This window comes from Erpetoichthys calabaricus, chromosome 12 (assembly GCF_900747795.2).
Source record: "Erpetoichthys calabaricus chromosome 12, fErpCal1.3, whole genome shotgun sequence".
NCBI classification, from domain to species: domain Eukaryota; kingdom Metazoa; phylum Chordata; class Cladistia; order Polypteriformes; family Polypteridae; genus Erpetoichthys; species Erpetoichthys calabaricus.
This window is the reverse complement of record NC_041405.2, coordinates 59,249,337-59,274,024: the sequence shown is the minus strand read 5'-3', so window position 1 is coordinate 59,274,024 and position 24,688 is coordinate 59,249,337. Positions and strand designations below refer to the sequence as shown.

At 39.3% G+C, this 24,688-nt stretch overlaps 1 protein-coding gene across 16 annotated transcripts in view; it reads right to left on the bottom strand.

Annotated features, from left to right (window-relative positions):
* Nucleotides 1-318: 318 nt before the first annotated feature.
* The window catches only part of LOC114662240 (plastin-3), a 132,519-nt gene continuing 108,149 nt past the window's right edge, over nt 319-24,688 (bottom strand). For all 16 annotated transcript variants that reach the window (XM_051935442.1, XM_051935458.1, XM_051935456.1 and 13 more), the window contains exons 15-16: nt 10,164-10,288; nt 319-1,339 (exon numbers count right to left, since the gene is read on the bottom strand). In XM_051935442.1, coding sequence (XP_051791402.1) covers nt 1,207-1,339; nt 10,164-10,288 — 258 coding nt within the window. In that variant the 3' untranslated portion in view covers nt 319-1,206. The remainder of the gene's footprint in view (nt 1,340-10,163; nt 10,289-24,688) is intronic.

The following is a 24,688-nucleotide window of genomic DNA, read 5'->3' as shown; positions in this document are numbered from 1 at the left end:
GGTTCACAAAATGAATAGAATACTCCTTTAATTACTGTATAAAAGAAGACATTGTTTACAAGTCTGTTACAAGTTACGTGGTAACAAGTCCTTCTATTAACTAGTATCTCTCTCCTTTCCATTCCAATGGGGAAAGTCACTTTAAAAAGGCTGTGTTGAGTACCATGTGTTAGCAGTTCTACTGGAAACTGATGATTTACCAATAATACACACGAAACATACATACACATAAACATACATTACATATTTTCCTTAAACTAGTTGTAAATATCAAGTTAGTTAAATAAGAAAGCAAACAAAAACAAATAAAACAAAACCTTTGCCGTAAATAAGACTTTTATTGTGTTTAGCTACTTCTTACCAAGTTATAAGTTTTCCTTAGAGTGGATTGGTTTTACTTAGCAGTCTTATTCAAAAATTTCAAACACACTTCCCCCAAAACTACACATTTTCTCTGTAGTCCAAGTATTGGTGTTTCAAACCGTTAACATCCAGACCCCACTCCCGTACCATCTGGACTTTAACCCTTTACACTGGTCATAAAATGCTTTATCCTAAGAGGTTTTAAATAAAAAATGCAAAGATTGTTCATGCATACTTTAGTGTAAAAAGCATGTCTGAGTATAAATGATTATACTTAAGATACATATTAAAATGCTTTCATATGTATGGAATGTAACATGTCTGTGTGGAATGTGCACATTGCATTTTAGTAAAAGTGTACATTTTAAACAGCCAAACTGTTTGAATGATACTAAATGGTATGATAATATCAAAAGAGAAGGCACTAAGTAACAGCTTTATATAAATATTGTATTATGATCTTCCCCTTTAAATAGACCTTGCTAAACAATCCAATTCTTGTACAACTGTTGTTCAAATAACCTTTGCTTGCAAACCAATATTGCTCAAGATAAGAAAACTGTACAAAGACATTTAAAGGTTTTTTTAATTATTAAAAAGAAGTACTTGGCAATTCTTTCTCATGATATGAATGCATTTCAATGTGTATCTAAGTAGAATAAACCATAGCCACTTGGGAGAATAATGATAATTATACAGCTTCCTTCTCTCCAAGCACCCAATTATAATTCCAGTCTGTTATGAAATGTATAAAGGATAGCTATAGGAATTCCATTGTCAAAGCCTTTTAACCAGCAAACGGCTTATTTGTGAGATGTTATTTTGCAAAAGTAGAGGCAGCATTTACACTTTCTTCATTCCTCTTCCCATCAAACACGCAAAGACTGTCATGACCATTTTGGGCTTCACCTCTACTAGATCATCAGGCAGAGCATAAACTCTAGCTCCAATCCTTCGAGCCATTGAAACTGCATATCTGGTGCAGGAGAAAGGAAGAAAGGAAATAAAAAAATATTTAGTAAAACAGACATTATTTAATTTGCTCCATGTTATTTATTCTGTATTTGGCAATCAAGCACAATTCAAACCAACAATTTTTGGATGTTTTTATAGTTTACCTCATTCATTATATCTGTTTATGGAATAATTCAGCTAGGCACAAAAAAATGGAAAATTATGGCACAAAAATCTCAAAAACATTTAGATTGATGGCAACAAAACACAGCAAAGCATACATGTGAATTTTCTGAAGATGGCAAAACAAAGGTGAAGATGTACGAAAACTAAAACACACAGCCGACCTGGATGAAAAGTTTTACTTTACGCAATTATGTCCTTGCAAGGATAACAACGACCTTAAAACATCTACAGACTACAATTATCACTGCATTCAAAACTGTGCCTTTGAAATTAACAGCGTATAACCCCATTTCCAAAAAAGCTAGGATGCTGTGTAAGTTGTAAATAAAAGCAGAGTGTGGGGATTTGCAAAGCATTTAGGCCCATATTTAATTGAAAATAAAACAAAAACAGCATTTTATTGTTTTATGAAAAATATATACTCACTAGCCAACCCGCGGCGTAACATACGCCGCATAATTATGTATTGATGGGTGAACACTTGCTGAACGACACAGTTGTCCAAATGGGGTGGGTTTGTGGATACCACTGTGAATGAATGAAAAGATGGACCTCTGGAGAGAGCACCATACAATTGTCCGTGACTGAAAGCAGGATTGTCTGTGACGATGGAGGCCACGCTAGTGAAAGTTACTTCGTCGGCAGGGATAAGTTTCAGCACTTGTTCATTAAGGTGTAGCGAGTCTTCGTTGTTGACGCTTAATATAGCTTGCGTACTGAGTTGTTCCAGAGTCACAGTTGAGAAACACTTTTTTAATGTCTTTTAAGCACAGGGAAAAAAATTAACATGTGAAACATCCGTAATGTAATAAGCCACCAAGAAAAGTAACATTGCAACAATGCACGCTACGATCCGATCACTGTAAACAAAAGTGAAAATAAAATCGAGGCCGGTGCATTCTTTAACTGCCTTGTAGCGCAATGGTAGTGCTACTGTTTTGCAGTAAGGAGACTGTGGAAGATTTTGGGTTCACTTCCCAGTTTCTCCCTGTGTGGATAGCGCTTTGAATACTGAAAACACTGGTATATCAATGTAATGAAGTATTATTATTCTTATGCATCCAGCGCTCTCTCTCTCACGCGCCTGTATGCATGTGTGTGTCGCTCGCTCTCTCTCGCTCGCTGCACGTGTTCCTGCAGGCATACCAGTAAGTGAATGAAAAGATGGAACTCTGGAGAGAGCAACATACAACTGTCCGTGACTGAAAACTGGTTTTGGCAGATACATGCACATCTTTTTGAAAGTTTGGCCCTGTGCCTTATCAATTGTCATCGCAAAGGCAAATCTAACAGGAAATTGTCTTCGTGTTAAAGTAAAAGGCAAATTATCCGCGACAAACAAACTGTTTTACACACTGCATACCAACCGGCGCAGTATACGCCGCATAATCATGTTTTTTAAGCAGAGGGAAAAAATTAACATTTGCAAAATCCGTAACGCCGCTTTCAGTAAGTACAATGCACACGCGTTTAATTTGTCAGCCACTTTTTGCCAGCCGTCTTTTCTAGTTTGGGCTGCTTTTGCAGGGTTACCGCTTGTGCATATTAAATTTTGAAATCCTTCGAGTAACTAATTAACTAACTAACACCCACCCACCCAGCTTGTGAGAAAAAAATGTGCCCGTTCTTTCATCATTTTGTTGCAGCCTATCAAAGACTTGCTGATCATGTTTTCTAGAGTCAATATACAGTGGAACCTCGGTTCACAACCATAATTCGTTCCAAACCTCTGGTCGTAGACCGATTTGGTCGTGAACCGAAGCAGTTTCCCCCATAGGATTGTATGTAAATACAATTAATCCATTCCAGACCATACGAACTGTATGTAAATATTTTTTTTTTAAAGATTTTTAAGCACAAATATAGTTAATCATTACACCATAAAATGCACAGTGTAATAGTAAAAACATTGAATAACACTGACACAAACTTCCAGGCTCCCTGCTCAGCTGCATGCTCTCCCTCTCTCTCTCAGCAGCATGCAAGCCCCCCCCCCCCCCCCCCCCCCCCCTCTCTCGCTCTCTCTCTGCAGCACGGGAGCCTCCCCAGCCCCCCATCTCTCTCTCTCTCTCTCTCTGCAGCACGCGAGCCTCCCCAGCCCCCCATCTCTCTCTCTCTCTCTCAGCAGCACTCGAGCCTCCCCAGCCCCCCCCTCTCTCTCTCAGCAGCACGCGAGCCTCCCCCGCCCCCCTCTCTCTCTCTCTCTCTCTCAGCAGCACGCGAGCCCCCTCCCCCCTCTCTCAGCAGCACACGAGCCTCCCCAGCCCCCCTCTCTCTCTCTCTCTCTCAGCAGCACACGAGCCCCCTCCCCAGCCCCCCATCTCTCTCTCTCTCTCTCAGCAGCACTCGAGCCTCCCCAGCCCCCCCCTCTCTCTCTCAGCAGCACGCGAGCCTCCCCAGCCCCCCTCTCTCTCTCTCTCTCTCTCAGCAGCACGCGAGCCCCCTCCCCCTCTCTCAGCAGCACACGAGCCTCCCCAGCCCCCCTCTCTCTCTCTCTCTCTCTCAGCAGCACACGAGCCCCCTCCCCCCCCCTCTCTCTGTAACATTGCAGCAGTTGTATAAACACTTTTTTTTTAAAATGAGTTTTAAGCACAGGGGGGAAAAAGGAACATTTGAACAAATCCGAACTTTATTTAAAAGCCAACCAAGATAGTAACATTGCAGGAGTTCACCATTTTTAATCAGGCGACTGACAGTAGTGGAGTCAGGTACAGAGAAGGTCAGCTGCTGAGAAAGCGTCTCGACTGTTGCAGGGCGGTGAAGCAGGTGAGACGCTAATGAAAAAGAGGCACAGGGCTTATTGGTTTTTAAAGACTGCTTCCTTCATTGTGTTTTAACCTCAGTTTTTAAAGAATTGCGCGGCTCTCTCTGTTGCGCTGCCTGTGTGTGTGCCTCTGTCTCTCTGTGGCGCTGCCTGTGTGTGCCTCTGTCTCTCTCTGGCGCTGCCTCTGTGTGAACCAAGGTTCCACTGAGGTTGACTAATGAAAAGTTAACATGGCTCAGAGCTGCATGTGGACTGTGGCACTGACAAACAGAAATGACGGCATGTTTTCCGAGGCGTCGCGTCCGAGTTGGTGGGCGTGGCTCTGCGAGTTGTCGTCGTATCCAATGGTCTTAGAGTTGGTGGGTGTGGCTCCTTCCTGCGTGCGCCATTGGTGTCTTACTTGTCGGCGGCTTAGTGAATCCACGCCCCTTCCGGCGTGCTTTCCATGGGTGGCTACTTGTCTTCAGGCTTAGTGAATTATATATAGATTTTGAATTTGATGCCAGTAACACATTTTAAACAAGTCTGGACAGGGGCAACTAAAGACTGGGAAAGTTGTGTAATGCTTTAAAAAAAAAAAACATAACTAATCGATGTTAATTGGTAACAGGTCAGTAACGTGACTGGGTATAAAAAGAGCATCTTAGAGAGACAGAATCTCCCAGAAGTAAAGATGGAGAAGGGTTCACCGCCCCGTGAAAGACTGCACGGCCAAATAGTGCAACAATTTAAGAATAACGTTCCTAGTTGTAAACTGCAAACAATTTGGTGATTTCATCATCGATGGTACATAATATCATTAGAAGATTCAGATAATGTGGGAAAAATCTCAGTACAACACGGCCAAAAACCAAAATTGGATGGCCATGATTAGAAGTGTGCATTATGCATCATCTACGATAATATCTTAACTGTTGTTTTATAGATGTGCAAGCTGAAATTATCGACTAAGTCACTCAGGGTGCAAAAAAAAAAAAAAAAAACCACACACTCAGAGTCTTCGCATTCACTGTCTCATGTAACCTAACAGGATAAACTACTGTGCATGTGTGCACCCTGAGTTAGGCTAGCACAGCTGCCTAAAACTGAGTGAGCAAACAGCACCAGGGAATAAACAGCCTCATAATCTACGTGGTTAGATTTAATTGCATGATGTGGATCATCCAATATCTTCCACAATCCTCACTCTCGTGGAGGTGGTTTAGCTTTGAAAAAACTGATGTTGCTTAAAAGACAGCAATCTGCAAACTATGTCAAAAATCATTTGCCGTTAAAGACCGCTTGTCAGCTAACTTGTCTCACCATTTGGTACGGAGCCATGTAATGTCAGGCAAAAAAAAAAAAAAAATCAGTTTGAATGAATTATTAATCTGTTCAAACAAATTACGCAATTCATTCAAACGGATTATTTCTATTTCTATAAGAAGAACATGACAATCAGGTGCTTTTTATTTCGCAAGAAGTCTTGGTTGAACCTTGATTCCAAAGCACATTTTTTTCTTTCTGTATTTAAAACACTTGCACAGATCCCCATCTCCTCGTCCCGCTCCATCTGCCCCCTATGGCTGCAGAATTTGGAGTAGGTGATGACACAAGGGAGGGAGCAAAAAAAAAAACTGGAATTCAGAGAAGGTGAATTTCTGCAAACTACCATTGAAAAAGAGATCAAGAACTGCTTGATGACACTGAGGTGGATAGTGATGTAAACCCACCTGAGTGGTGGAAAACACAGGGGGTACATTTCCCCAAAATGGAGAAACCTGCAAAAAAGTACCTGCTGCTTCAACCGGCCATTCTGTGAGGGCTTTCAGCACCGGAGGAAATGTTATAACACGTAACCCCATGCTGCTCTGAAGTCAGGTGTTGTGAACAGAATGGTGATTCTGTCACACAACTTGAAGTTTCGTCATTAGAGTTTTACAATTGTTTTATTTTTTTCTGATATCTTTGTGCAATATTGGATAGAATTTGAAGTTAGTAATTTGTTTAAAAATGTTATGGGGTTGTGTTTTTTGTATCTTTGTGCAGTATATGACAAAACTTTCTTACAAATGCTGTATTTTTTTTCCTGTGCAGTATTTGACAGAACTTTGGATTTTTACACTATATTACAGTATGTTAGATTTTTGTTCTTGCTTGGAGGCTGCACAATTCACCTTACAGCAGAGCAGTTTATGTTTATCCAGACTGTAATGATCATGCCCTGTATTAAAAATTAGAATTAGTACTTTATTCCTTTTAGATTCATATCTTGTTTATATTGATAAGTGTCTGTTTAAAATGCTCTCATAACAACAGTTTTGTTGGTCTTAGTACATTTATCGTGTAAATCTTGTAGGCCACTTTGAAATGGTTTACTTATACTTGCACTGTTTGATCTCAGTAATACTTTGACTGGTGATTTTGATGTTTTTGTGTTAATTTACTTTGGTTGTAAGTAAATAAGACCTGTTTTCCTTAAGATTTGTTTCCATTAATCTCATTAGTAAGCTACAATTAATATCCTATTATCAAGGCCAAGCTAGATCAATAACACTTTTATAAACACATTTTTAAAGGATTCAAAATTAAATACCAATTAAAATGACTAAACTATTGTTACCATTAGAGTCCCAGAAAATATCAAGATATAATTTTTTTGCCAAAATCGCATACCCCTATCCATGATCTTCTGGCCCTGAGGCAGCAATGTATTAAAAACAAACATGATTCTGTAATGGAAATCACTACATGGGCTCAGAACACCAATGTCTATGAATATTCACAAAGGTAAGTTAAATATCTAACACACAATGAAGAAACCATATGAAAAAAATGACTCAAAAACACTGCTGCCTTCTCTGTGCCTCAGTTCATTTAAGATTGACTGTTGAGTGGTGTGACTAATCAAAATTTGAATTTTTTTTTTTGGAAAACATGGTTGCCGCATCCTCCAAGCTAAACAGAAGGACCATTCAGCTTGTTATCAGCACAGTTAAAAAAATCAGCATCCATAATGGTACAGGGGTGCACTTGGCATTGGTAGCTTGCACATCTAGAAAGACATCACTAATGCTGAATGATATATACAGGTTTGAGAGCAACATATGCGGCTATCTAGATGACGTCCTTTTCAGGGAAGGCCTTGCATACTTCAGAAAGACAGTGCCAAACTGCATTCTGCACATATAACCACCAGAAAGACAGGGTGCTAAACTGGCCTGCCTGCCTTCAGTCCTGACCTCTCACCAACTGAAAACATTTGGGGCATTATGAAACAAACAAAAAAAAAAATACAAGAAAAGAGCCCCCAAACTGTTGAACAGCTGAAAGCCTATATCAGGCAAGAATGGAGCAACATTTCAGTTTAAAAACTACAGCAACTGATCTCCTCAGTTCCCAACTGTTTACAGAGTGTTGTTAAAAGAAGAGGTAATGCAACACTCTGGTAAACATGGCCCTCTCCCACCTTTTTTGAAACGTGTCACTGACATTAAATTCAAATTGAGCCTATATTAAAATAAATAAATAAAAATTCTCAATTTCAGCTTTTGATATGTTAAGATTTGCAAATCATCACATTCCATTTGTATTTGCATTTTACACAGTGTCCCAGCTTTTTTGGAAATGGGGTTATAAATTAACAACCATGAAAAAGTGTTAATGGTAAAGTTTAGTAAAACAACTGGCAAATATTATGTCAAATGGATCAACAACAGAATTTAAAACTGCCTGCACTGCATCCACAGGTACACATTAGTAGTCCTCGCACTCAACATTTAAATAAATTAGATGGAGTACAAAGTGAACACTTTCAAAGGAAAGTGAAATATGGAAATTTCATTAGGTTAAATTTTGGTTTTGTTTTGTGCATTCTAAATATGGACAAAGCTTAATAAAATGAAATTGCAGTAGCATATAACATACTATTGACTTGCAAAAGATTACTACTGAATGAAAACTCTACAGGAACTCATTTTCATTTGCAATTGGTGAACAGTTGTGAACTAATTTCAGCTAGGCAATATTTTGGCCCAGTCAAAAACAAAATCACATATACACAGGTGCTGATTAAAAATTTCTGCAACTCAACCCCTAAATACGTTAATTTAATCTGGTCAATTCTACCACACTTCAAACTTAATGAAATAGTGTCAAATGAATCTAAGTCTAGTAATAGTACTTGATTGTATCCTGTGTTGTTCACAGATAATTGTTTTCATCCACACAAACACACACCAGCAGAGTCGTCACTCATCCCTTAATACAAGATTGTCCAGTATTAGAACATAAAATATAGGGAATCGGTAAGGGTCGCTATTTGACTCATTTTTGTACACTTCATTTCACATAAACACTAGCTTTTCCAAGTGCAGAGAACAACATAAGAATAGTTAAAATCAAACAAGTTACACACACACACACACACACACAGAGTGAATGATTTCATTTTCATGTCACACTAACTTTGCAGACATATTAGTACTGTGCACTGAGTCATCCTCATTATTGTGCTGCGCTCACACACTTACAGTAATAAAAGGTCACATTGCTTGGTATAGCCGAATGTCCAGAATTAAATGCTAATGCAGTGGTGTCTGCTAATGAAAGTCTGCCTGTCAAACGTTAAGAGGGTGTTGAGGTGTAGGTCTGAGTGCAAGACAGAATGTCAGTCAGTCCTGTCCCTGGCAAAAATACATTTGCCATTGAGCTTTTTTTTGGTTGCCCATGGAGGAATATCTGCTCAGCTGCTCAATTTCTTATACCTCACTTGTACTTCCCCCCAACATGGTATGTTGTTGTCTAATTAATTGTATGTTACTACTGTAGCCTACATGAGCCTATTATAGTGTAATCAATACACCTTGGCAATAAGCAGTACAACTCAAACATGCTAAATAGTTACATCCATTTGGGCTGAAAGTTGAGATAAGCTAGAATTATTTTATAATTCAAAAATTATACAATTCTAGGGTCACTCTGTGTACAATTTAAAACATATAAATAATCATATCAGATACATATTTAGAAGGTTTTTTTTTTTTAACTCTATTCTTTGTGGTATAAAAGCATGATCTAAACATATTTTCAATTAATGACTCCTCCTCACCAGGTAACGACTGTGTAACTGACTCATATGTTTCACACAGGTAAGCACAACCTATAAGCTATTGTAGTGCTGATTGCACACAAAAGTGGAACCATGATTTTATATTTCTGTTTCTTAATAATTAATTGTGCTTTTGGTATGCTGTCTTGCAACACAGCAGTCCAAATCATCAAAATATTATAACTATACCCAGGGTGATGGGTGTTTGGTGGTCATTTAGCATTGTTTATGTTAATCAAACCTGCTCAATAAAGTAACTGAAATAATTTAATATGCATAGGCAAGCGATTTAAGAATATTTTTTAATTAGAAATTTTCTGCTTTATAGAAAATTAATATACTTTTAGGAAATATGATAAATTGAGATTAATATGCAGTTAATTTCAATTAAAAATGTTGGTTGTTCAATTAATTGAGCCCCAATTTTTTTTTATCTCTCTCTCTATATCTATATATATGTATGTATATGGATGATATACAGAACAAACTGCTTTACTAATTGCTGAATCACAAGTTGGTTCAATTTTATAGTGTTGTTAATAAGGAATGTTGCTCAACTAATGTCATGAACTCCAAGAAAAAGTAGCTTTAAACAGTTAATACAAATTATATAATCAAAATTGGTTTAATTCATTTCTTAATTTATCTTAAACTTCTTTCTTTCAAAATGAATTTAACATTATTACTCAAAAAAATGAAATTTTTCACTCCTATCTCATTATCATCTTGAATTTATATCCTAAACTATTTACAGGCTTTACCACACAGTAATAAAAGACAAACCATACACAAAAATAAGGCACTTACTTGGCATTTTCAAGTTTGTCCTCCGGTGTAAGATTGCCAGTTTTAACTAATTCATAATTGATACAGCCCGGCTGGATGACATCAATCAAGTCCACCACTGCCAAACTTGTGCTAATGTCTTTGTCCTGTGTTTCAGTCCACCAAAAGAAAACAATTATCATAATGAAAAAAATTGTTCTTGTAATTCAAAAAAGATTTGCACATATACAGACAAGCAAACGCATATACACCTACCCATGTAAGGCTACCAAATTTAGAATATGACTTTTTAACTAAAAAAAAGAGTAGTGATTTTTATCTCCACAAAATTAACAGTTAAACTTCTCTTATACAGTTAGGTCCATAAATATTTGGACAGAGACAACTTTTTATAATTTTGGTTCTGTACATTCCATAATGAATTTTAAATGAAACAACTCAGATACAGTTGAAGTGCAGACTTTCAGCTTTAATTCAGTGGGGTGAACAAAACGACTGCATAAAAATGTGAAGCAACTAAAGCATTTTTTTTTTTTTTTTTTAAACACAATCCCTTCATTTCAGGGGCTCAAAAGTAATTGGACAAATTAAATAACTGGAAATAAAATGTTCATTTCTAATACTTGATGGAAAAACCTTTGCTGGCAATGACAGCCTGAAGTCTTGAACTCATGGACATCACCAGATGCTGGGTTTCCTCCTTTTTAATGCTCTGCCAGGCCTTTACTGCAGCGGCTTTCAGTTGCTGTTTGTTTGTGGGCCTTTCTGTCTGAAGTTTAGTCTTCAACAAGTGAAATGCATGCTCAATTGGGTTAAGATCAGGTGACTGACTTGGCCATTCAAGAATTTTCCACTTCTCCTGGGTTGCTTTGGCTGTATGTTTTGGGTCATTGTCCATCTGTATCATGAAACGCCGCCCAATCAATTTGACTGCATTTAGCTGGATTTGAGCAGACAGTATGTCTCTGAACACCTCAGAATTCATTCTGCTGCTTCTGTCCTGTGTCACATCATCAATAAACACTAGTGTCCCAGTGCCACTGGCAGCCATGCACGCCCAAGCCATCACACTACCTCCACCGTGTTTTACAGATGATGTGGTATGCTTTGGATAATGAGCTGTTCCACGCCTTCTCCATACTTTTTTCTTACCATCATTCTGGTAGACTTTGATCTTAGTTTCATCTGTCCAAAGAATGTTTTTCCAGAACTGTGCTGGCTTTTTTAGATGTTCTTTAGCAAAGTCCAATCTAGCCTTTCTATTCTTGAGGCTTATGAATGGCTTGCACCTTGCAGTGCACCCTCTGTATTTACTTTTATGCAGTCTTTTCTTTATAGTAGACTTGGATATCGATATGCCTACCCCCTGGAGAGTGTTGTTCACTTGATTGGCTGTTGTGAAGGGGTTTCTGTTCACCATGGAAATGATTCTGCGATCACCCACCACTGTTATCTTCCGTGGACGTCCAGGTCTTTTTGCGTTCCTGAGTTCACCAGTGCTTGCTGTCTTTCTCAGGATGTACCAAACTGTAGATTTTGCCACTCATAATATTGTAGCAATTTCTCGGATGGGTTTTTTCTGTTTTCGCAGCTTAAGGATGGCTTCTTTCACCTGCATGGAGAGCTCCTTTGACCGCATGTTGTCTGTTCACAGCAAAATCTTCCACATGCAAGCACCACACCTCAAATCAGGCCTTTTATCTGCTTAATTGATAATGACATAACGACGGACTTGCCCACACTTGCCCAAGAAATAGCCTTTGAGTCAATTGTCCAATTACTTTTGAGCCCCTGAAATGAAGGGATTCTGTTAAAAAAATGCTTTACTTGCCTCACATTTTTATGCAATCGTTTTGTTCACCCCACTGAATTAAAGTTGAAAGTCTGCACTTCAACTGCTTCTGAGTTGTTTCATTTAAAATTCATTGTGGTAATGTACAGAACCAAAATTAGAAAAAAGTTGTGTCTGTCCAAATATTTATGGACCTAACTGTACCTCCAGTTTCTACCATACATAAGTGCCTCATTCCAATACTACCAGCAGCTGTAGTTTAAGAATTGAGATGTTACCTTCATAACATGCATTTGTAGAACTCTGTTCTTGCATGCACATGTAAAAGAGAGTGGAAATGTCTCACTTTCCATGTTTGTCAGTTACTTTCTTGTGTGTGTTTTGTAAATATATACATATATATACATATACATATATATATATATATATATATATATATATATATATATATGTGTGTGTATGTATATATATATATATATATATATATATATATATATATGTGTGTGTATATATATATATATATATATATATATATATATACATATATATATATACAGTGGAACCTCGAGATACGATCACCTCTGTATACGAGAAATTCAAAATACGAGGAAAGTATGAGCGAAAAATTCAGATCTAAATGCGAGCATTGGCTCGCGTAACGAGCCAGGCTGTGGGTATAGCTCGCGGCTTAGCGAGGGGGCGTGGTAGCAGTTGCGAGCCGCGATCTGCGGTGTCTGCGTTTCTCACTTAAGTGCACAGGTGGGAAACTGCCCACATCCATGATTGTTCCTGTGGCTGATGGGCTGCAGCTGCCATGTCCTCCCCGCATATACAGAGAAGCGCGAGCCGGTTAAGGGGGAGAAGAAGTAAAAGAAAAGAGAGGAGAGAGAGAGAGAGAGAGAGAGCGCGCAGGCAGGCGGTGCGGGAGAGCGAGCGAGCGAGTGCAGGCTCGCGTGTAGCTGAACAGGCGAGCCAAGCAGCTGAAGCAGGACGGTGTAGAGAAGGTCAGCTGCATTAAGAGTGTCTCGCCTGTTGCAGAGCCCGCAGGTGAGACGCTAACAGAGAAGAAGCACCGGGGATTGTCATCTGTTTTTTAAAGACTGCATCCTTTTGACGTTTTAACCTCGTGTTAAAGGATTGTTATTCTTGTGTATTTTAAACCTCCACCTCACAACTGTTTTAAGGATTATTTATTTAAAGATTTATTGAATGCTCTACTGCACTTTGGACACCTGTTTTGATTCTTTTAATGATCAGTTATATTATTTACCAGTGTTATTTATTAAAGGTAGACTACAGTATATATAATTTATCAGTGTTATTTGTTAGGAAAATTGATTTTTATGTTAATATATTTGGGGTGCGGAACGGATTAACTGGATTTCCATTTTTTTCAATGGGGAAGTTTGTTCTAGATACGAGAAATTCGCTATACAAGCTCAGTGCTGGAACGAATTAAACTCGTATCTAGAGGTTCCACTGTATATATATATATGTGTATATATATATATATATATAAATATGTGTATATTATATATATATATATATATAAATATGTGTATATTATATATATATATATATATATAAATATGTGTATATTATATATATATATATATATAAATATGTGTATATTATATATATATATATATATATATATATATATATATATATATAAATATGTGTATATTATATATATATATATATATATATATATATATATATATATGTGTATATTATATATATATATATCTATAATAATAAAAGGCAAAGTCCTCACTGACTGACTGACTCACTCACTCACTGACTCATCACTAATTCTCCAACTTCCCGTGTAGGTGGAAGGCTGAAATTTGGCAGGCTCATTCCTTACAGCTTACTTACAAAAGTTAGGCAGGTTTCATTTCGAAATTCAAAGCGTAATGGTCATAACTGGAACATATTTTTTGTCCATACACTGTAATGGAGGAGGCGGAGTCACGTATCGCGTCATCACGCCTCCTACGTAATCACGTGAACTAAAAACAAGGAAGAGATTTACAGCACGAGTCACACGCGGGAACGAAGGTAAATGACGTTAATTTTTGACTGTCTTTTAATACTGTGTAAGCATGCATATTAACACATGTGCAATTAAACGTGTGCATTTACGGGGTGATTTCTCAGGCTTAAAAGCTCACCTTTTATCAAACGCGGGAACAAAGGTAACTGACGTTGTTCACTGTCTTTTAATACTGTGTAACCATACATATTAACACATGTCCAATTAAACGTGTGCATTTACGCGGTGATTTCTCAGGAATAAAAGCTCGCCTTTTACTAAAAAGGTAAATGCAAAACTATTTTCAATCAGTTTATTGAAACGCTCCCGTTAAGGATTGCAATAACATATTCGCGAGATAAAACAACGAAGTAGGGGGAAATGGAGGAACAGCCGCAAACAGCGAAGAGCAAAAAATTTATTAAACAATTCAGAACGGAGCGAGTTAAGCATACAAGCATGTTCATAAGGGAAACAAAGCACGGTGTAAAACGTAAGTTTAAATTAAGTTTATAGAAACGCTCCCGCTGCGGATTGCAATAACATATTCGCGAGATAAAAGTTTAATGAGAAGACACGAGGTATAAACGAACCACACGCCGTGGCGCAACGTTAGGGGCAACAGTTTCAACCATTCTATGATCTGCTCCTCGCAACTGAAAGACGGCACATGGCGGATGTTAGCCGACTTGCTGACCGCAATGTTAGGGGCTTCAACTATGGCGCTGACGCCACATCTCAGTGCCAACACTTTGCAGACTGTACTTAAAAGACACGCCCTCCTCACTGGACAGTTAAAAACACCAATCAAACTAACGATGACATCAAGTATTACCCAATCAAAACTAGGAAAGGAGGCATCTTCATAAAATGCGTGTGGGATGATTTGCATGAGACGCTGCTTTAAAAAAAAAATGATAAAAAAAATACGGGATAAATCCCGTCCAGTATTGATTCAAAACGGGACGCGCAATTTCATTCTCAAACGCGGCACGATTCCGTATTTTAAAGGACGGGTGGCAACCCTACAGTGCCAGGTAACCACCCATACAATCACATTGTGATTCAGACTAGGAATGCAATGAATGTAATTACCCCGATCTACATACAAGGCGAAAGTCTTGCAACATTCAAAGATGATGGTTTGGGATAAGTACACCATACAACATAAAAGAGCTTATGAAGCCTTGAACCGAAAAAAGCAAGATCTCAGAGATCGTAAAAAAAAAAATAGGAGGTAATGTCGTTTTACTCGCTGTACATTTTAGTCAAACATTACCAGTTATTCCACGAGGGAGACCAGCAGATGAACTCAACGCGTGTTTAAAATCCATGCTTCTCCCACGCTCTGTTATATGTCGCGTGTTCTCGGGTAGGTGCACCAAAAAATTTATACATTTAAGCATGTAATGGGCAAACAAAAAATGAGGTATACCCGAAGGCACTGCAGTAGTACTTAATGTAACTTTACTTCTTAAATTTTAATGTTTTACTGTTTAATAATTTATACGCTTCTTATATGTTGCTCAAATTCTTTTATCAAAATACCAGTGACAGCGCAATGCACGATAACATGGAGTGAATACACCATACGCATCCGCCCACGGCTGCCCTGCTGTGCGCAGATAGGAGTTGATTCTACAATAAAATAAAATAAACATAAAAAGAGTAAAACAATCATCACCCATAAACCGTGTGTGTGTGTGTATATATGTGTATATATATATATGTTGATATGTGGATGTGTATATATATATATATATATATATATATATATATATATATATATATATATCTATATGTAGATATGTATATATCTGTGTATATGTATATGTATATATATGTTTATGTGTGTGTGTGTGTATTTTATATATATATAAAACACAGCAACACTCATAACAATGACAACACAATTACATTGACAATCATGTTACGTTATTTTTAAAATGTTTCCTTTTTTTTTCATAACCTCTTTAACACACTACTTCTCCGCTGCGAAGCGCGGGTATTTTACTAGTATATATATATATGGGGTATAATGGAGTGTACAGGAAGAGGTAGTACCTCAGATGGGGGAACACGTGGTGCTCCCAGGAGCAGTTTGTCCGCTTTGGTCCTCATCTGTCACTCAGCTCTCACCTGTGGCTCCTTGTAGCTGTTAGCATGCAACAGCGGCCATACCCCGGACAACGGCTTCCACTGGCCGGCTAAACCAGGTGAGGGTAGCCGATGGGCCCAAACCCTCGGTGAACTAGGCCTGCCTACCTATGCATGCGAAGTCTGGACGTCGGCGGAACCTGCGGAAGAGACCATCTAGGTCCAATGGAGGTGAAGGTGATTACAGCAATGCACCGTGGAGTGCACAGAGCAAGATGAGGCACGTAGAACATCTTGGTCATCCACTGCATCCGTACCCATCTCCAGTCGTCAGGACTTGGTCTTGCCACTGGACACAGGTGGTCCCGGACGAGAGAGTGAGGTCGACGTTGCGCAACTCTTCCTCACTATAAACAAAGTCAGCCGCGCAAGTCATCAGTCATCAATCTCACATCATCTTTCAAGCCCTGTGGCGACGGGTAAGCGACAAAGCGACAGGTGTGGTGCACTGGGAGTCGTAGCCGCAAGCCTGCACACAGGCGACTCAGGCTATAGGGTCGCTCTTCACTTACTGGAGCAGAAGTGGAGTTCGGCAGCCACCTGAGTGTCTGAGCAGCCCTATTCAGGACAGCACTGCTCACCTCCATGCATGAGGAAGGGGCTAGAAAAGGTGCCCCAAACATTGCCTGCTCCTTTCCACCCTGGCCGGCCAGCCGCGGTCGGCGGGGACCCAACCATGCGGTCGAAATTTAAAAACAAAATGTATTTCACTAAAACTTGCCACATGGAACATCCGCACCCTGCTTGACAGGGTTAACACAGACCGACCCCAACGACGTACGGCACTCATTGCCCACGAACTTGCCAGATACAACATAGACATCGCCGCCCTCAGTGAAACCAGACTTTCCGGTGAAGGAGAACTTACAGAAAGGCTTGCTGGCTACTCATTCTACTGGAGCGGATATGACCCCGACTCAAGGCGAGAAGCTGGAGTTGGCTTTGCTATCAAAACCTCTCTTGCGAGCAAACTCTCCAGTTCCCCGAAAGGAATCAATGATCGTCTTATGACAATGAAACTCCCCCTCATCCATGGAACGAAGGCTGCCACTATTGTCAGCGCGTATGCACCCACCATGACAAACCCAGAAGAGACCATAGACAAGTTTTATGAGGACCTGAACACCGTCATCTCCTCCATTCCTACTGCTGACAAACATCATTCTTGGAGACTTTAACGCATGTGTCGGCAGTGATAACATCCCCTGGGAAGGTGTGATGGGGAAGCATGGAGTTGGAAAGTGCAACAGCAACGGCCTGCTGCTCCTCCAGACCTGTGTTAAACATGGCCTTTTAATAACAAATACAGTCTTCAACCTCCCCACACGCAACAAGACATCCTTTATGCACCCCCGCTCAAAACACTGGCATCTAATCGACTACGTCATCGTCAGAAACAAGGACCGACAGGACGTGAAGGTGACTAAGGCCATGTGCGGAGCAGAATGCTGGACGGATCACCGCCTCATCGTCTCAAAGATGAAAATCCACATCCAACCTAAGAGAAGACCTCAAGCCACTAAAGCTCCGAAACGCCTTAACATCAGCATGCTGAAGATCCCCAATGTCAGACAGACCTTTGTTGACACCCTGGATGAACGCCTTGCTTCCATCACACTGGACAACCAGGACGCGGAGATGGCGTGGACCACACTTCGTGAGACGGTGTATAGCACAGCCGCTGAGCGGCTCGGACCCTCTACCAGGAAACACAAGGACTGGTTTGATGAAAACAATGCAGCGATCCAACTGCTACTTCAGCAAAAACGCCGGGCATACAAGGCACTACATGACGATCCAACGTCAACAGCAAAGAAAGTCGCACTGAGAAGCATCCGCAGCAACGTCCAGCTGCAACTGCGCCTGATGCAAGACTCCTGGCTGAGTGCGAAAGCTGATGAGATTCAGGGCTTTGCAGACAGGGAAGACATGAAGAACTTCTACAGAAGCCTAATAGAAATATATGGCCCTACCACCTCAGGATCTTCCCCTGTCCTCAGTGCAGACGGCTCTACACTCATCACAGACAAGGAAAAAATTTTAGAAAGATTGGCGGAACACTTTGCCAGTGTGTTGAATACGCCTTCCGTCATCAACAATGAATCCATTGAAAGACTGCCCCAGGTTCCAGCGAACAAGGCACTGGACGCTGTTCCAACGTTGGATGAGATACAGACAGCCATCCGCCAGCTGTCCAGTGGTAAAGCACCTGGCTCTGATATGATTCCTGTCGAAATCTACAAAGCGGGTGGACCAGCGCGGACAGATAAGCTGTTGTGTTTAATCCAGATCATCTGGCAGACTGAAACTGTACCACAGGACCTCAAAGACGCTTCCATTATCCACCTGTATAAACGCAAAGGAAACCGTCAGGCCTGCGACAACCACCGTGGAATCTCACTACTGTCCATCGCAGGCAAGATATTGGCCCGTGTCCTACTGAACCGCCTGAATGTACATCTTGAACAAGGTCTCCTACCTGAGAGTCAGTGCGGTTTCCGCAAAGAACGTGGGACTACCGACATGGTGTTTGCTGCCAGGCAGCTCCAAGAGAAATGCCAGGAACAAAATACGGACCTATATTCTACATTTATTGACCTGACCAAGGCTTTCGACAAGGTCAGCAGAGATGGCCTGTGGAAAATCATGAAGAAGTACGGATGCCCAGACAAGTTCACTACCATCATTCGACAGTTGCATGATGGCATGCTTGCCCGAATCCAGAACAACGGTCAGTCATCTCAAGCATTCCCTGTCACAAACGGCGTGAAGCAGGGCTGTGTCCTGGCCCCCACACTCTTCAGTATCATGTATTCTGCAATGCTGGCTGATGCATTCAAGGACTCCACTACGGGCTTGTCAATTCGTTTCCGTACCGATGGATCAGTCTTTAACCTTAAGAGGCTTCAAGCGAAAACCAAGGTCAAATGTAACACCATCAACAAGCTTCTGTTCGCGGATGACTGCGCCCTCAACGCTGCCTCAGAAGCCGACATGCAGCACAGCGTTGATATCTTTGCCGAGGCCTGTAACAACTTTGGTCTCACAATCAACACAAAGAAAACTGAAGTGATGTATCAACCAGCTCCCAGGAAGCCCTACGTAGAACCCACCATTACCATCAGTGGGCAGCATCTAAACGTGGTGGACAAATTTACCTACTTGGGCAGCACCCTTTCCAGAACTGTTGTCATGGACGATGAAATGAATGCCAGACTGGCAAAAGCAAGTGCAACATTTGGCAGACTCCGCAGCACCGTGTGGGACAGGAGAGGTATCAGACAAGAAACCAAGATCAAGGTGTATCGCGCAGCAGTCCTCTCTACATTGTTCTACGGATGTGAAACGTGGACAGTATACCAGCGTCACGCCAAGAAATTAAACCACTTTCACACAACCTGCCTCAGAAAACTTCTTAGCATCAAGTGGCACGACAAAGTGCCTGACACGGAGGTTCTTGCCAGAGCGGACCTACCCAGCATCTTTACAACCTTGATGATGTCTCAACTCCGACGGGCAGGACACGTAGCCCGTATGGGTGACAATCGGCTTCCTAAAAAGCTGTTCTTCGGTGAACTCACGCAAGGGAAGCGCTCCCAAGGAGGTCAACATAAGCGCTATAAAGACACACTCAAAGCAGCCCTGAAAGCCTTCAACATCAATCCTACTAAATGGGCAACAGACAGCTCAGGACAAAACCAAATGGAGATCAGCTGTCAAGAAGGGGGCTCAATCTTATGAAACTAGCAGGACTGCGGCAGCTGAACAATGCAGACAAGTCAGAAAAAACAGCATTAGACCATTGACTGTCGCAACCATTCCATGTCCGCATTGCCAGAGACTATTCCGAGCACGCATCGGACTAGTAAGTCACCTACGCACCCACCCAGACCCACCCCACCCTTAACCAGATGACTTGATGGTCCTTGTCGATTTCAACGGACGAACGAAACGAACTCATATATATTATATATATATATATGTATATATGTGTATGTGTATATATAGATATATATATATATATATATATATATATATATATATATATATATATGTGTATATATATATATATATATATATATATATATATATATATATATATATATATATGTGTGTATATATATATATATATATATATATATATATATATATATATATATATATATATATATATATATATATATATATATATATATATATGTGTGTGTGTGTATATATATATATATATATATATATATATATGTGTGTGTGTATATGTGTGTGTATATATATATATATATATATATGTATATATATATATATATATATATATATATATATATGTGTGTGTGTGTATATATATATGTGTAATATATATATATATATATATATGTATTATGAGGGGCCGTTCAGGAAAAAAAGATTGGTTAGTAAATATATACATTGGTTCAGATGTATATATCGGTTCGGATACATTGGTTTGAATATATACATTGGTTTTAATACATCCGTTCAGATATATATATCGGTTCACATATATACATTGGTTGGGATACATTGGTTCAGATTATACATCGGTTTGAATACATCCGGTCAGATATATACATCGGTTTAAATACACTGGTTGAGATATATATATAAATTGGTTTGCATAGATCCATTCTGATATATATACATTGGTTGAGATACATCCGTTCAGATATATACATCGGTTTGAATACATCCGTTCAAATATATACATTGGTTGAGATATATATATTGGTTGATATACATTGGTTTCGATATATATATTGGTTTAAATAGATTGGTTTAAATATATACATCGGTTCAGATACATCCGTTCATATATATACATTGGTTGGGATTTACGGGCAGGCACAACGTGGCCACCCATGTTTAGCATCTCCCTTTCACTTCATCATTGCTTCAACACTGTTGTAATTATTGTGCATATTTTATGCAAGTAGCATATGCCTGTCTGTCGTGTTTTGTTTCGTAAGCCCTCTTGGTTGGGGGTCCTCGATTTCAAAGCACTTTTTTTCCTTTCATTATTTAAAACACTTGCACAGATACCCGCCTCTTCGCCCAGCTCCGTCCCGCCCCGGCTCATTGTACCTGCCTCACTCGCTCCCTCTTGTCCCTCCCATGACAGATTCTTCTCAAAAGCCGAGTTACCGGAAAGCATTGATCGCAACTGCAGTATGTCCCATTTTTTCACCTCATGAGACGCTGGTTTATCAGTGACCGAAAGCCGCACGGTGATATCTGTTATTCCGCATTGGCAGCATTTCATTAAAGGGCAATATGCTTCAGCAAGGAACTTAGTCCCATTTGCTGAAAGGATGTTATGGAGGAAAACAATGGAGTTGCTTTGTTTCTTTAAAATGTTGATCACGGATCAAAATGACCAGAATATTCCTGCTTCACAAATAACTGACGTTTAACTGTTTTTATAGTAAAACTGACAAAACGACACACGTGCACACACACGCACGTACATGCACGCGCACACACTTAAACTCACAAATCGTGGGTCCCACATACTACTGATTAAGTGTATGTGTCAGGGGCGACCATCAAGAGATGCTGGTTTATCATTAACCGAAAGCTGCCCGGTGATTTCTGTTATTCCGTATCGGCAGCATTTCATTAAAGGGCGATCTGTTTCAACAGGGACATTAGTCCTGTTTGCTGAAAGGATGTTATGGAGGAAAACACTGCAATAGCGCTGTTTCTTCTGAATGTTTATCAGTGATTAGGGATCAGAATATTCCTGCTTCACAAATAACTGATGTCTGTTTTTATTGTAAAACTGACAAAACCACACACACGTACACACACACAACACACGCACACTCAAAGTCACAAATCGTAGGTCGCACACACTACTGATTAAGTGTATTTGTCACGGGCGATCATTTTTTTCACCCCATAAAACGTTAGTTCGTCAAAGATAGAAAGCAGCGCGGTGATTTCTATTATTCCTTATTGGCAACATTTCATTTAATATAATGATATAAAAAATCATACAAAATGGTATAGAATCTGCGTTGTAGACTTATTTTTTGTCATATTTCTTCAAAGAAGTCTTTAATTAGTTTGCTTAAAAAATCTTACGCCTCACCTGTGAACCGTTGAAAATCGCTGATCTTAATCAATCAATATATATTTGAACCGGTGCTCTAAAATATCTGTGCCTCGTAGAATTCAGTGTCCCTTCTCTTAGGTGCACTGAGATGTGATTGCTGCGGAACTCCTCTTGTTCGCGTGCCTTTGCGCGCCGCTTGTCTTTTGTTTTAACGCATGCTCTGTGCAAAATGCTGTCATATCTTGTTATTAAACATGCACGCGCAGCGATGTCCTGATGTCTGCGTTCTAAGGCTGCAAGTATATTAAACGCTATTGACGTTTTACCAAGGTGCTCTGTGATTGAGGGCAGACAGTAAACTTTGTTAAAATGATATCGAAAAAATACCAGTCGTCAGTTGTATTTTTCAGTCGTTTTGGCGTGTTTACTGTTCTGTTACCAAAAAAATTCTTCAACGGGGCTCATCAACAAAGAAACATGCATAGTAAGATTTAGTAAAATATCAGTAATAATAATACATTGCTCGACACCCAGTAACACTTTACAGACATTTAAAAGGCTGCTCGTTAAAATAAATGTAGCAATCCATTGTCATGCTATAAGTGATAGCTTGCTCTTAAACATTTGCACAGGTGGTTTTTCCTGTGGATAAAAAAGGAAAAAAAAATCCATGGGAAAGGCTTTGTTGTTGAACTCAAATTTCACCTCCGCCATGTGAGTCATTAAAACTATTGGAATGAAAACGCTTGTCTCATCCACATGGTCGGGACGCTCATTTCCATGGCTGCTGCAGAGCCGTAAAATGTGTGTCCTCTGACTGCTGATTAAAAAATGAACACTAGAGAGGTAAAATTATGCAAAATTGATTTTAAAAGGTCGTAGGTATAGTTTTATATATAATCTTCTCCACTATGTGTCTGTATCCTATCCCCTACAGGGAACACTCATTTCCATGGCTGGAGCAGATCCGCTTGTGTGCACCCTATCTGCTGCTTTCAAAATGAACCCTGGATAAGTAATATTATCTGAAATCCATGGTAAAAGATTGATGAAAGTCTTCTACATCACTTTCAAGTCTACTATGTCCCATTGTCCTCTCCACTCAAAGGGACACTCACTTCTACAGCTGAGCTTTTGCCTCAGAGTTGTGAGCCCCAACTGTTATATGCAGAATGAACATTAGACAGCTCAAATTGTTATTGGATTGGCTATTTTTTTCATTATATATTAATTTATTTATTCATTCAGCCTCTGTTAAAAAAGCACATTTTCCCTTAGAGGACAAATAGATAGATAGATAGATAGATAGATAGATAGATAGATAGATAGATAGATAGATAGATAGATATAATTCTATCTATCTATGAGATTTTGAAACATTCATATTATTTGTCAAATGAGGTACCAAATATCCACTGATACACATTTGTATGACAAGTCAATTAAAGAGTCCGACAAACAGCAACTGAGATATTGAAACATTTTTTTGAATCTGTTCTGACAGTTATAGTCTTTTAATTAAAATAATGATTATAATTATCAGAAAACGTAGCTATTTTAATGTCAGCATAAAACCAGGCCAGTAACATCTTTGTGAAATAATATCAGCAGTTTTATAAATTCCAGAATGTACACCGATAGCACTGGCATGAACTTCCTTACAAGTATCCTTTGTCTCCTAAACTCAACAAATAACTTTCATATTCCTCCTGTTGCCCTGCTAGTCTTTTTGACAGTAGTAAAGGTCATCCCCTTGAAAAAATTATATTCACGCACCAATTAATAATATGGTTATAATGTAAAACACTTCAAAGAAACCTGCAAAATGTACATTTTCTTTGTTTAAGTTGACTTCTTCAATGGATCTCACACTTACAACATGGGGCACCACAACACACATACACAAATATCTTTCAGTATTTTTAAAAATAGCCTTGAAAATTGTTAGTATCTGTTCTCTATCCAAGCCACCCATTTACAAAAGAGATTTACAGGCTTGGGCCAAAAGATAACAAATTAAACGGAAAGAAATGCCAGTCTAGTGCTTGCCACACTGACACTCGCTCATACTACTACAGTTTAAAAGTGCAACCCAACCTGATGCCAACTCTTTCAGATGGGTAGTGAAACCTGGAAAATGTATTAATTGGCACAGGAAAAAAGTTTAAAGACTTATTCCGACAGTGACCAAGTTGGGGATTGTTGATCTGTGAAGTGGCAGTAAAAATAAAAAAATATTTTAAAAATCTGATTACAAAATATATCAAGAAATATCAAAAGGTATATAATGATTAATTTATGAAAACTCCATAGAATAGTTTCTAATACATGTTTTTCTTTCAACAGTCATGCTAATGTCAGAATTTGTGTGTTTTATTACCTATACTTTGTGCACATATTGAAGCTGTTTTATGGAAAACGCAAGCACATGAGTAAATAATTGTCAGCGGTTACAATTTAAATGTATATTTGCAGTATATACTGTATCATGA